The sequence below is a fragment of the Rhipicephalus microplus genome, chromosome 3 (genome assembly GCF_043290135.1).
Source record: "Rhipicephalus microplus isolate Deutch F79 chromosome 3, USDA_Rmic, whole genome shotgun sequence".
Lineage (NCBI taxonomy): Eukaryota > Metazoa > Arthropoda > Arachnida > Ixodida > Ixodidae > Rhipicephalus > Rhipicephalus microplus.
Genome location: NC_134702.1, coordinates 84,910,714 through 84,924,372, shown reverse-complemented (window position 1 = coordinate 84,924,372; position 13,659 = coordinate 84,910,714). Strand labels below are relative to the sequence as shown.

Below are 13,659 nucleotides of genomic sequence, written 5' to 3'. Positions count from 1 at the left end.
TTCGCAAGTATGGAAGTCTAGCAACAAAAAGTTCTCTTGAAGACCCCTCATTACAGCACATAATAAGCAAAGACACAGGACTGATCAGAAATTGTGCAAGATAGATGCTGACACTGACTAGCAAAAGGCACAGGGTAGGAAGCTACCTTACCTTTCGTCCCTGGTGGAGACGGCTACAACCAAAGCTTCAAGCAAATGGGGCCAATAGACGTAAACAGACTTGCCCAAGAGCTCCGTCGATATTTCTTTCAATGTCTAAAAAGGAAGAGTGCAAAAGTAGTTTTGCAAGACGAAGTTATCGGATAAGGTACATCACATTGCTATTGCTATAAAGAGATATTCATATCTAAAAATATCAGTTACTGAATTTAATATGAGAAATTATGAAATGAGCTCCATTAGAGAGATGCCTTGCGTTTTCAGTACAGTGAAAAACAGATCAAAAGGTGCAGTGCAGTTTTCATAGGAAGCATCGTTCGTGGTGTCCAACTATTCACGGTGATAAACTGAATGTGGTTTGCGCTCTAGTCCACATAGTGATCTTGATGCTCTCTTCTTACTGTGTCCATTATTTATCAACAAGATATGACAATAGTTCCCGAACAATCAAACATTTAAGGTGCAGTAAAAGCACAGTTAGTGTCAACAAAAGAAGCAATTCTAGAGTTGAAAAAACTTGTAATTTTCATTTGAGACACGTCATTGCCCCTACTCTAAAATTTGTACTCACTCTTCCCGCTACCTAATTAACTCTGTCTGCTTTGACAATGTACCGTAGTCAATCAAAAAGGAAAGGACGCTACGCTACTCACACGTTCGTCTTTGTTGTTTATCGTGATGACCATGCTTTCGTTCCTGGTCAAAGCCTGGAACACCTTGATGGACTCTTTTTTCAAGCATCCCTTTAAAACGAAAACATGCTGCAGTCAACCTTCGAAGATATACACAGCCGTGTTTAATCAAGCAGTGGTACAAGACAGCAGTGATGGAAGCGACATTTTGCTTTTTGGAGCCGATTCTGGAGCAGGAAAAATGATGCTTTGTAGCAGGCTTAAGTGTCTTTGGAGCAGAAAAAAAAAATGCTATAGCTTATGGTTGCTATTGGCGTTTTCAGAGCAGACGCATGTTCTTAACAACCCCTGCAGTCTAAAACATCACTTAAGCATCTAATAAATATTTATATTCATTATTAAACATGCCGTATGCTAGCATGCAGCTAGTATACAAGCCATATAGTAGCATAATTGGTGTAAATCATGGGGGCGGGGGAGGCTCAAAGGAGTCCAGAACTTTTTGTGTTTAGGCTCATGAGGACAGCCCTTGCAAGTATCCCCCTTGAAATTTGGCTTGAGCACGTGCTATAATTGAGCAACAGTTAAGTATAGCCCAATCAACATTTTAAAAGTCTCTTCATCTGTTACTGCGTACCTGTGTTCAATGCGCCTCAGCTGTGCGAGCTATGGAAATCGCAAAAAGGTGAAAAAAAAAAAGAGACTGAATAGAACAATACAATCGCTCAAGCTTGGACACTGTGCTTGTTTTTTAAAATTCTGTTTGAAAGCATTATTTAATTCTCATATAAATAACAATACAACCCATAATAAAAATATGAATTGGCCACCATGGCTTGGCATGTGTCACCCCTTGTGATTTTTCTGGATTTACGCCACTGAGTTGCATACTAGAATGATAGTGCGTATACAGCTTGCTTTTGGGTTCGGTTGGGCACACGGGATGGTCCCATTGTATGGTTCACCTTCATTCCTTTTAGTTTGTCAACACCATTTCGGAGCAGGTTTGGACAGGTTTGGACCAAATATTGCACTTTGGAGCAGCATGGAGCAGCATTTCTGTTTTGGAGTAGTTTGGAGCAATCGGAGCACCACTTCCATTACTCAGAGAGTGTGGCTCTTCCAGAATTGAAACAGTTCATGACAGCTTGAAAGAAGTGATTGTGTAAGAAAATAATAAGTTCTTCGAAGCGCGGCATGTTGTCTTAGGCTGAGACAATGAAGCTAAAACCCTAAATTGCTAAGGTAACCTAAAATTTATTATTCTAATGTGTGAACATGCACATTAAAAAAAAAAAAGAAAGTTGTCACAGTTTGAGCTCTCAGTTGCAAGCCATTTTTCCAGACAGGCACTTCATTTCGAAGGTTCTTGTGACTGAGGAATAACACAATACTTATGTTGCGGCACTGTTTTACACAAGATCTTGCTCCAAACAGTGCTTTGTAGACTGTTTTACGGATGGGTTCGAGCATCGCCATATTGGGCTGCTAACCTTTGCATTTTGTACCTTTAACTAAACAAGACCTCATGATAGATGCATACACATGAAAACGCTTGGGTAGGTGCATACGACATTAATGGCTTTATTATTATTTCAGGTCCCCATGTAAAAAAACAAGATAACACCGCCTTAACAACCCAACATGACGGCAACTAGAGTGTGACAAAAAATAGCGTATATTTCAAAGAATTGTTGGCTCTGATCATGCCAACGCTACGTCATTTTGCGTCATTTTTAATAAAGTCATTACTTTGCAAAAAAAAATAGTCCGCCAGATTGGAAATATTGAACCGTTCGGAACGACGCGTGGAGCTTTCCAAGAATTTAATATAATACGAGCTGACAACCTTTACACATTTCGCTTATTGCACACACTTTATTTCTCGAATAAGGATTTCTCCAACTTCATTAGATTACTGTCATGCCTACAGCGTCGTGTCATTACGTTTCCTACAAGAAATACAGATATTTGGTTCGTACCGCGTTTCCGCACTACATATAGACACCAAGCCTTGGCCTACAACGTTCCCACAACACTTAACACGCACGAAAGTACAATCTCCTGCAACAAAAAACAACTACACTCACATTTCTGCTCTCTGGCTCCATAGGAACATTCCTAGTCCAGTCCAGTGTAAATAAATTGTATCATGTTATATCTCGTTATCTTGCGTTGTATTAGCGATATGAATGTATGTGTTTTCACATAAATGTATATATGTTTCTTTTTAGGTTGATAAGTGTCAATGTATACGATTTGTCTGTGCATGGTGTATTTTGCTTATTGAAAACCCTTTTTTACACATTTTATAACAGGTATTGTAAAATAATCAGTTAAAAATCATTTTTGAATTGTGTATTGTTCATATTTTTTTTATTGTACTTGCATGTTATGTACTTGTAATCATTTCCGCACTACTGCCATGTGTATATTCAGGTCACCAGGGCCTTTGTCAAGCCGTTTCTCACGGCTTTTAGCCTTGGCGACCTTCCAGTTTGGTCTGGTAAAAATAAAGAAAAAATAAAAAATAAAGAATAAAGGATATCGTATGACAAGACATCCCACAGACTTACCGTGTAGTCGAGATGCTTTAGAGTTGGGAACCCCGGAAAGTAGACATCCAGCCTGATTCCCTCCATGAGACCTTTCTTGATTTTGGACACCGGAAGTCTGAAGACATTCATGTCCAGCTCGGTGACTCTACAACACGAGAGATGATTGATTATATAAACTTCTAAAAAAGTGGCACAACCCCGACAAAAGTTCAAACAACTGTTGATGAACAGTAATGGGTTAAACGAAAGGGAAAAGAAGGATCTGCTTGAGGGATGAAACAACAACCGAGCTAAAAAAAAATTATTACCTACGGACTACACAAAGGCGTTTTAAGGGGGGACATGCCTTTTGGAACCAACTTTCTTTTTCCTGGTTAAATTATGATGAAACCATACATATCGTGGCAAAAAAAAAAAGGGCATCGTAATGTGCGAATGGTGGCGGCGACAAACATAATAAAGAAGGGGTGCTGAGCACGTGTAGTGCTAATTGAGACCAGGGGTTTCAAGCTGCGGTCGCATTGTGAAATAAATTTCAGTATGGTAAAAATTTTGGCTTTTCTTCAAAATGAGTGCAACATTTACGTATTTATGAAGAAAATAAAAGTGTATAGATGTGATAGACATTTGTACATTGTTTTTTTGATACTTTCAAGGATTCAGAATTCGGTTAATTCAGACATTTCTTCCGGACCATTGAAATCTAAATTAACGAGCTTTTTATGGTAAATTGTAAGCAAAAGGTGGGGAGATTAACAACGGTTAATTCAGACATTTATTCCGGACCCATAAAATCCAATTAACAACCTTTTCATTTTAAATGATATGCAGAAGGTGGGGAGATTAAACAAATAATAAATATTTGGCTTGCTACTCTGTGCAAGGAGGTGTAAAGGGGCACAGAAAAGTGTTTAAGTGAGAAATATTACTTGTTCAACTAGCGGAAAAAAGCGATGCCACGTATTCATGCTGCTCTAGAATAGAACATGTTGTGTTCCATGTTCTAAGACGGATTAGCAAATTTTTTAGTCCAGCAAGGGCTGCACGTTCTTTTGTGATTTTTGATGAAAAGCACTGTCTATTGCCGAATACATGTCGACATTTTTTTTCATAAAATAGCCTTCCAAAGTTCGGGGGTCGGTTTATAATTGGAGTTGACCTATATGCGAAATCGTGAAGTCGACTTATAGTCATAAAGTCGACGTTTCTGGGGGATCCGACGAACGGTCATTGTCCTGATTCACCGCTATTCAACTAATCGATAACATCAGCCACAGAGGCAACGGAGTCGCAGGAACTGCTATCTCCCGATGCGTGTGAGCCGCTTTCGGAGCTTGTGATGAAACAACACATGCGTTTATCGTTCGCTAACAATGCGACATACGCTTATCTATCACAAAAAACTCCACACGTGTCTCTCGCTCACAAAAAATTTGACATTTATCATTCGCGAAAGACGTGACTCATTTCTTGCTTTAGTGGAAAATGTGCCCTAACAGCGCTGGCTGTTAGATTTCCCGTGAAGCTCCATGGGCGTTCCACAAAAAAGCCGGCAGCGCCACATGGGCTGGCAAAGCTTCCCTGGGAACTATAAACCACATGTTTTCTAGGGCCGACGGCAAGCAGCAGCAGCGGCTCACAGGATGGGCAATAACCGTGACTGTCGCATCTTTCTCTCGAGAGACGACGAGTCGTAAGCGATGTTTCACGGTCAAATAAATGTTTCTCGGCATCACTCCCTCTTCTGAAAGACTTACTGGTGTTTACTGGAGTGCTATAACAACAGCATGAGGCTGTCTTCAAAATCAACTTTGTTTATTGCCTAGAAGGGGTTGCAAATTGGGGGGGTTGACTTATAATCAAAGTTAATTTATTGGCAATATATAGTAAAACAGTAAAGCAAATGCAGGCTGTCCACTGCACAATCTAATGTACAGAGGGGAATTATGTTCGTCGTGGCGATAAACTGATGCTTGAAGAGTGATGATGAGGAATATAAAGCAAATAAATTTTCATCAAATGAAGGCTATGTTTACTTGTTTTATGCTTTTATTATTTCCAGAATTTGAGATGTGCAACGGTTTTTTAACTAGCCAACATTGGGTGCACATTTGATATCTACGTAGCTCATGCACCACAATGTGACCTCTGATATTTTCCAACTTTGAACTTATTAAACCGAGAATAACCAATGTTATGCTGCAAACACACTAAATACTGCCACAGGAATCAGTGGTGTCTTCTCTTTTTTTTTCTGCGTCTTAAATGATACAATTCTTTAGATAATTTAGCCGATTTATTCGGTCCCTTCACACTCGAACTGACGGAAGTCGACTGCACATCGAGGTATAGGAACACAAGGAATACAGCGTCAATGAAGGTGGTCTCAATGCCATGAAGCCCACTCACTTGGCATGATTGACCTCCAAGCTAGGCACAAGCCGTTCACCCTTGCATGGGCGTGGGGGCTGAGGTTCCTCGGAGTAGACAAACAGCAAGTGTCCCGAGTGGCCATTTCGAGACTTTTCTTCCTCGGTCAGCTTCTCGAAGCGCTCCTCCATCGCGGGAAGCAGCCGATCCTGACGAAACATGAGCGATGTAGCTTTTCTAGTGGCTCTATTGGGGTTGTGTTTATTTTACCTGGCCGACTACACGCAGGGACCCTATGTGTGCCCCCTACAATGATGCCTTCAAAGCACTGCTCATGCTTCATGTAGGTAATTAAATAATTAAGTAAATGCAAGTACACACACACTCACTTATGCACACACAACAGCCATGCACACAAAAACACAGCAGTACAGGCAAACCAAGACTGGCGATTCAAAAAGTGAAGCCCTGGTGTGAAGCAAAAATAGGCCAAAAAACTGAAATAAGTCAGTGTATGGGCTTGTGAGTAAAAAAAAGAAATGGGGGAGGTAGAATATTCAGTAATGTTAAATATCCAATATTACATAATTAACACCGGTATTAGATTCATCAATCTACCCCTTAATCGTGTTGCTAGCCATGACACAGTTCTTCGCATTTGTTTCTAATACAAATAATATGTGGGCTACTTTCAACCTATTTTGAGATAGCTTCATTTACTGGCAAAAGTAAAAGGGCTAGTAAACAACCCGAAGGTAAAAAAAAAATGTCACGAATATGTGCCCTTTTGCTGTGTGAACATGCTGCCGCAAGAATTTTGCGAGTACAAGCTATAATAAGGAAATTACCACTGTCGAAACATCCATTTGAGCTGGTTTCAAACTGTCGCGCGGCCTTGCCAGCATTTTTTACCCTAGGGAGGCAGAAGGCGTAACACGTCGTCATGAATCCACCTACTTCAGCAACGTGACATGATGTCAGCGATACGTGACCGCCGTGCAGCAAACGACCGAGCAGGGCCTCCCTAACATGAGCACATGTCATAGCGGTGTGGGGAGGAAGAGCAGTTTGAGGAGCACCCTTCCCCTAGTGATAAAGTAGCGAGACGTCTTTTTATCTCGGAGGCTTTCATCCTGGCAATATTGCTTCTCCTGGTGGTCTCGGGCTCTACAAAACGACAAGAGGGCAGCACAGGACAATGAAAATGCAAAATGTGCGACCAAAACTGCACCACCGCAGCGCCAAGGCACTGTTTCAAGGGGGAAGGACCAACTGACGAGCTCAGTGGCACGTAAGGTTGCTCATGAGCGAACTTGCGTCCCTGTGCGTACCAGGGGGCTTGATCAGGTGAAGGAAATAACTGCAGAAATTGTTTTTTGAAATGGAGGGTCTGCGCAGCACGCAGTGCTGTAATCTTTGGAAAATGTGATCACTGAGGTCTACTGTACAATTGGCGAGCTTGTTTGAGGGGTGTTAACAACAGCAAGAAATCGCAAAGACAGAATAAGAACCGGAAGCGGCTCGAAACTTGCATGCACAGGATAGGCGCGGACTAACAACTGTCACAGCTCGACACAAAGCGCTCTGTTCAAACAGAAAGAAAAACTCACGAAACAAACACACAAGTATAGACAAGACAAGTGCAAACAACTGTCACAATTCTTCCTGCGTCGTGTGTCCAGCATGCTCTTTTCATAAACGCGGCCGTGGCAGCGTGCGAAGTGACCTTCGTCCTTTCTCAAACTACGAGTCCGATCGTAAGTGTGCGCGCAGGAGAAACCACGCTCCGTGGAGGGGGCACTTCGTGGAGACAATGACCTTTCGAGCGTGCCCAACGTGAGCCCATCACGCCATCTCGCTGCTGATGAAAAAAACGAGCAATATTTTCAGAGCTCTGACGACCACCAAACGGTGTATATATATATATATATATATATATATATATATATATAAATGACTTTCCGTTACTATCTTCAACAACACATGGTCCGTGGCACAGTGGTAAGTGCCGCGCGCTGAGAATTGAGAGGTTGCTGGATCGATTCCGCATGACGAACGCTTGCCCTCTGTATTTTTCTTTGCAATTCCTTAGTATATGTTTTCCAACGTACCTTCTGTGACGCAAGTACGTCAGCGGAGCCGTGGTGGGCCACGGCATACAATACTTTCATGTTAAAAAAGTCGGAGCCTGTTTACTCGCCCTTTAACTCATAAGGTGAGCTCAGCCATCGGACAACTAAGCTTTGTGGAAAGGCCAACCTCTAGGTGGCAAGGAGTACGACATTTTGAACGGCAACAACTCACTTGGAGCGCAATGAAAGGAAATGATACCGATGTCAAAATAAGCCTCTGTGTAATAAGAGTGCTCTTTATGAGAATTAGAGCTAATATTAAACAATTCCCATTTACACAACCTCACTATGCAAACATATCGTAATTACTCGAATCTAACGCGCACCTTTTTTCCGGTTAAGGGAGTTCATAAATCGCATGCGCGTTAGAATCAAGTACGAAAAAAAAAAAATGAATACGGTCATTCTATTGCCATCGGCATTTTCAAAATGATCGCCCCCTACGCGCGTTGGCCATTTCTGCCTATGTGTTTCCCATGTGCGGCACTTCGTACGTGTGCTGAGGAGTTCATCATTTTTTGTTGGAGCTTTGTCAACTTGTGAACAGGGTAAGGACCTCGTCAAGCTCTTGAGCTTTTAGTCCTGTCCTCCCCCTTAGCTAAAGGAAATAAAATGATTGATCGATTGATTGATCTTGTAGTGCATTAGCATCAACGGCATGGAAGGGTCGACTCCAAAAACTCGAGTGCACCACGATGCCGATTTTAAAAGGGAAGTCATTGTGTGTGCAGAAACGGACGTAAATCGGGCCGCATCGCGGACGTTCGGAGTATTTGAAACGTGCGTACGGGAATGGCGGAAACAAAAGCAGAAGATTGTCGACAGCAAAGCTTCACGCAAAGGCTTCAGTGGACTACAGCAGGGTCGGTTTCCGCAAATTGAAGAGCTGCTCGGCGAGTACGTGCTTGAGCAGCGAGCGGCACAGCGGCCCGTGACGACAGAACTGCTCCAAGTGCGGGCTGTGAAGTTAGCCTTAGAAAAAGGTCTAATGCGGAGCCAGTTTAAAGCGAGCAGGTGCTGGCTAACTAACTTTATGAAGAGGAAAGGCTTTTCCCTCCGAAAGTGAACGGGCATATGCGAAAAGTTCTGCGGAGGAGTACCATGAAAAGCTGCACAGTTTTCACAGCTTCGTCCTAAACTTGCGGCACAACAACGGCTACCTGCTTGGGCAAATCGGGAATGCCGATCAGGCGCCTTTTTACTTCGATATGCCTGGCACCGCGACCGTCGAGAGAAAGGAGGCGAAAGTTCGCGTGCTGACGTCGGTCCAGGGTAAAACTACAGTGAAGGCAATGCTTTGTTACACGTCAGATGGGCACAAGCTTCCCCCCCGGACCTCATAGTTAAATGGAAGACGCTCCCGAAAGGAGTCGTTTTTTCGAGTGGTGTGATCGTGCGTGCCGGCGAGAAAAATGGGTGCGCATCGCAATCGATGTCTTAATTTTTTTTTCGTCGTGGAAATCGGGTGCGCGTTACAATCGAGGGCGAGGTAGAATCGAGCAAGTACGGTAGCACATAAAAAAAAAACGGAGATGTTTACCCTGGCCGTGTAAAGCTTAAGAAACATCGAAGCCGGTTGATCGTAAGAGCTTAACATGGCCTTCTTGGCTGATGACAGAGTAAAGTTGGTGTAGACAAAGTAGGATCAAACCACAGCCTGTCACAGACCACGCAAGAATGTCTAAAATCCAGCACTAGAACTAACGTGCAAAGCTGGCTGTGGCACACTCGGTAGAGACGCGGGACTTTTGTCGCCCATACTTGGCTCGCGCTGCCGGAAAACAGTGGCCTATCTCCGTCGGTGGCTGATAAGCAACGGCGGAGAGGGTTTTTAGTGGACACCCTGCATTTTACCTCAAGCTTTACGAGCTTGACTCGTTAAAAAAAACTGGCAAAACTACCCTGTCACAAAACGAGCGCTCAAAAAGGGCGCGCCGCCAAATTCTCGCGACGAAGTGCCAGAAAGATGCCTCGAGGTCAACGATAAAAAAAAGAAAACAAGCATCCAAAGACTCCCCTGGGCGCGCTTCCCTCTCCCCTCTCGGAAGCGTAGGTTCCCTGACGAACCTCTTCACATCGCGGCCAAGCAAGCCCGGGAAATTTCTCGATGGAAAGGGGCGTGGTGATGCCGGGTGGCGTCATCTGTCGCGGACGGCCGTCGAACCGTCTTGCGCTTTCCCCCCGCCTTCGCTGCGCATCGGGCCGACGAAATTATGAGAATTTTCTGGAATCTCGCGCGGAAGGTATTTAAGGGGGCAAACTGCTCTTTGGGACCAAAAAGTGACAAAAATATTCATTTTTTAAAATTGACATATTTGGTTTTTGCAAGTATTTTTCTATCTCTCTGCAAATTTTCATGCACCAAGAAGTAGTAATTTTTTTGTAATGTCATTTTAACTGTCCAGATTCTTGGTGCTGTTAACATGCAGAACCTGCAAAAAAAAATGGGGAACCGACTTTGAGGCTTCTTTATAATTTGCCAGCCCCTCTGTCTAAAGCTCTACTACAAATTTATGAGCGCCTTCGTGAGGATTGCTAAACATGCGCACCATGATCGTTGCTTTTTGAAGAAACTGTGTGTTTTCAGTTTTTTCCATTTTTCTCAAAAAAGTAAATTTGTAACTATTCAATTTTGAGGCCTCGATATCTCTGCAGCTAGGGCAGGTACAGCAATATTTCTATTTGCAGTGGAAACCTGTATGTGTGTAGAATGCAAGTATGGGAGCAAAATTTAGAGCACATGCCTGTTTAATTAATTACTAATCAAAATTGTAACACAATTCCAACTGCTTTTGAAAATGTATAGTTCATTTTGCTGCAAAATAACCAATAAAGGTCTAAAAACAAAAACCTCTTCCATACTTTCACTCTATAGTCATTAGTCTATGTTGGCATATCCTAAATATCACTTTTAATTAAGCACTTTTTTTTCTATGGTGGCCTTAAACAATAGGGAATGAACTTAAGTTATCTCGGCAACAAAGTGAGTGACAGGAAAACTAATTACATATTTGAAATCAGCAGAAAAAACTGTATAACCCTATGCAGTTTTATCAAGATCACTGAAGAAATAAAAAAAAAAATGTCTAAGACCAGTCCGCCCCCTTAACCGAGCAGCAGAGATGGGAGATCAGGAGAAGAAGGAAGTTAGTGCCAGTGTGTGGGGTTACTCCGCCGCGTCTGTCGGTGAAGGTTTTGTCCTTAGTGACAAAGCAGGAGAAAAAGAAAGTATGCGCCAGAGTGCGTAGGGTGTTTCACCTTGTGGGCGAAGCCTTTTGTCTTCCGTGATAAAGGAGGAGAAGAAGAGGATTTCCACCTGAGGGGTGAAGACTCGAGCTACAGGCAAGAGTGTGTGTCTACCGCTATCGAGCGAAGACGCGTGGCAACAGCTGCGTGTGTGAAGCCGAAGTGTTTCCGGCGAAGAAGTTTCGAGCCTGGAGAGCGGCCAATTGAAGACGCGAGGTTTCCTGGAAGAGAAACTTCGGGGGCAGCGGAGCGACAACAACGCTGGACTTTGAGTGAGTGATTCTCGGAAGAGTATCATCCAGACTTTTGTTCCAAGAACTTTGGACTGAATAAGCTTTCTAACTCTTTAGTCTTTAAGTGTCTTGGTTGTTCGATGCATGCGACTGCATTGTAGTGCGTATTGTTGTCTGTGTCCGTTGTTTCGAGTGTGGCTGATTGTACTGTGTAGTACATTGTTTGATTGGTGACATATTGTATTGAAATATAGTCGAGTGTGCATACTTGTGTATCGTTTTGATCTGCCATAACTGAGAATATAATCTTGTTTTGTTTATTAACTCTCGGCTCTGACTTGTTCTTTGGGCCACAGCCGGCATCCGCTGGCGCGCCAAATAGGACCACTTCTAAATTGTCCACGCTTTCGTGGTGCGGTTCGGGGGGCCGATACTTCGGCCCTTGGAATTAGCTTGGCGATCGCCTCCCTAATTAACGGGACCTGTGACATACCCATACCACTGCAAAAGTAAGGAGCCATACCTCTTCTATGAAAGGTATGAGCACAACAGCTTCCCAATCATGCTGCTTCCCATTCAAGTCTGTGTTGAAGTCCTTGGGGTAGTAGTCCAAGATGGGAGATGCCTCGTTCTCCATGAGATCCTTTGAACAAGGGGATGCAAAAGCAACATTAAAGCACTTTCAGTAAGTCATGTTTTACGCACAGTAATATGAAAAAACACAAAAAAATGAAATAACAGTTTGCACATAGACATACACGCTTGATGGCAAAAACAGGTACATCTACACATCAAGGCAGTGATATAACATGGTCGATTCAACATAGTGCCAAAAGAAAGCCTGCGTTTTATCAGAGGATCTGAGATCAAAAATACAGAGATGGCCATTTTCTGGGACCACAAGCTCTCACGTGTTGTAATAACGTATTTACAAGATTGTAGGTCAACCCATTTTGTATACATTTGAAATCCGGTTGGGGGGGGGGGGGGGGGGGAGTCAACTTAGAATCAAAAACTACTTTCAGTTGTAATCTTTTTGAAAATAATCCCCGCATCTTCTCGCGAAGCTAGCTTTCCTGCTCAGCTTTCAAGTGCTGCCGTACAGCCGCCTTTGATATAATTACCTTTGCAGACATTGTAAAATGTTTTCATGAAATGTGCTTGTACTTTCTTTCTTTTTTGCTGTGCAATTTTAGGTGTCGACCTAAATTCTATTTGACTTACAATCATTGAAAAACAGTACATTTGAAAACATTTACATCTGAACTAATCACAGGCGCTCGTTGGAATATTTGCTTTCTATGGCCACTCACCTGATAGGCGACGGGCACCAGCTTTTTGCTGGCTGAAGGAAGGATGGCCATGAGCTGCTGGAATGGCAGAAACGGCTTGCTCAGCTCAAACGTCATGTCCAAGTTCTGGAAATCCTTGATATCCGAAATGTATGGGGAGTAGTGGTGCGGGTAGAACCTGCAGAAATAGCATGGTGGCCAGCATTGTCACTAATCCTTTTGTGACTGAAAAAGCAAAATAGAAAAAAAAAACTACCAGAATGACCAAAACATCTTTTTTGTCACTCACTTTTTACACCTTCTTCTAAATAAAATGGCACAAATAATTAAATTTAAATGACATATGAAGATTCAACATGCACGGTATCAGCGGTGGCAATACATTGAAAGAAGAGACACAGGAGGGGAAGACAGAACAAGCTCAATTGTGAAAAAACATGGTCAAGTGGGGCCATCTCGCAGCAATGATAAACAGAACTACAGTGGATACACACTCCATGCACGGTAACTGGCGCGCAGCCTCGCGGCCGTCAGAGCAGACAGCCGTTGAGAGCCTGAGCAGAACCAAACACTCTCCCAACGCCTGCTACCATGTAGTTTATCGGAATTGCCGTACAGTCAGTCTCTGATGACTGGTTCCACAAGAGTCCAATTTTTGGGGATGACTCGTGACCACTATACATAGTCCTCAATGGTCACAAAAGGGTTGAGTACTGGTCAGTTGTTGATCATTCCATTTAACACCACGGCTATACGAATGACAGTGAAACCCACTTAGTCCATGTTTTAACAGTAGGCCTAGACGTTTTCCCAATGACCCGAACATCCCCTAACCATCTCAAGCGCAGTTGACCAACTTTCCTCTTTAATACCACCTCGGTATAAATTATAAATTTTGCTACACGTAATCAGCAGCTTGCACAGCACGACCCATATAACGAAGCCCTTATTTCAGAAACTTTGTTTCGAAAGAAAAGGAAAAATTAATCTCCGTTGATTTGTTTGATATTGATTCGTTTGACTGCCTGCAAGATTTT

The 13,659-nt window shown here is 42.9% G+C and overlaps 1 protein-coding gene across 2 annotated transcripts in view; it reads right to left on the bottom strand.

The window, feature by feature from the left end:
- Positions 1-13,659, bottom strand: part of pcm (5'-3' exoribonuclease pacman) — a 107,354-nt gene that overhangs the window by 73,945 nt on the left and 19,750 nt on the right. For both annotated transcript variants that reach the window (XM_037423936.2, XM_037423943.2), the window contains exons 14-19: positions 12,644-12,800; positions 11,854-11,973; positions 5,759-5,928; positions 3,368-3,494; positions 813-902; positions 152-255 (exon numbers count right to left, since the gene is read on the bottom strand). In XM_037423936.2, coding sequence (XP_037279833.2) covers positions 152-255; positions 813-902; positions 3,368-3,494; positions 5,759-5,928; positions 11,854-11,973; positions 12,644-12,800 — 768 coding nt within the window. The remainder of the gene's footprint in view (positions 1-151; positions 256-812; positions 903-3,367; positions 3,495-5,758; positions 5,929-11,853; positions 11,974-12,643; positions 12,801-13,659) is intronic.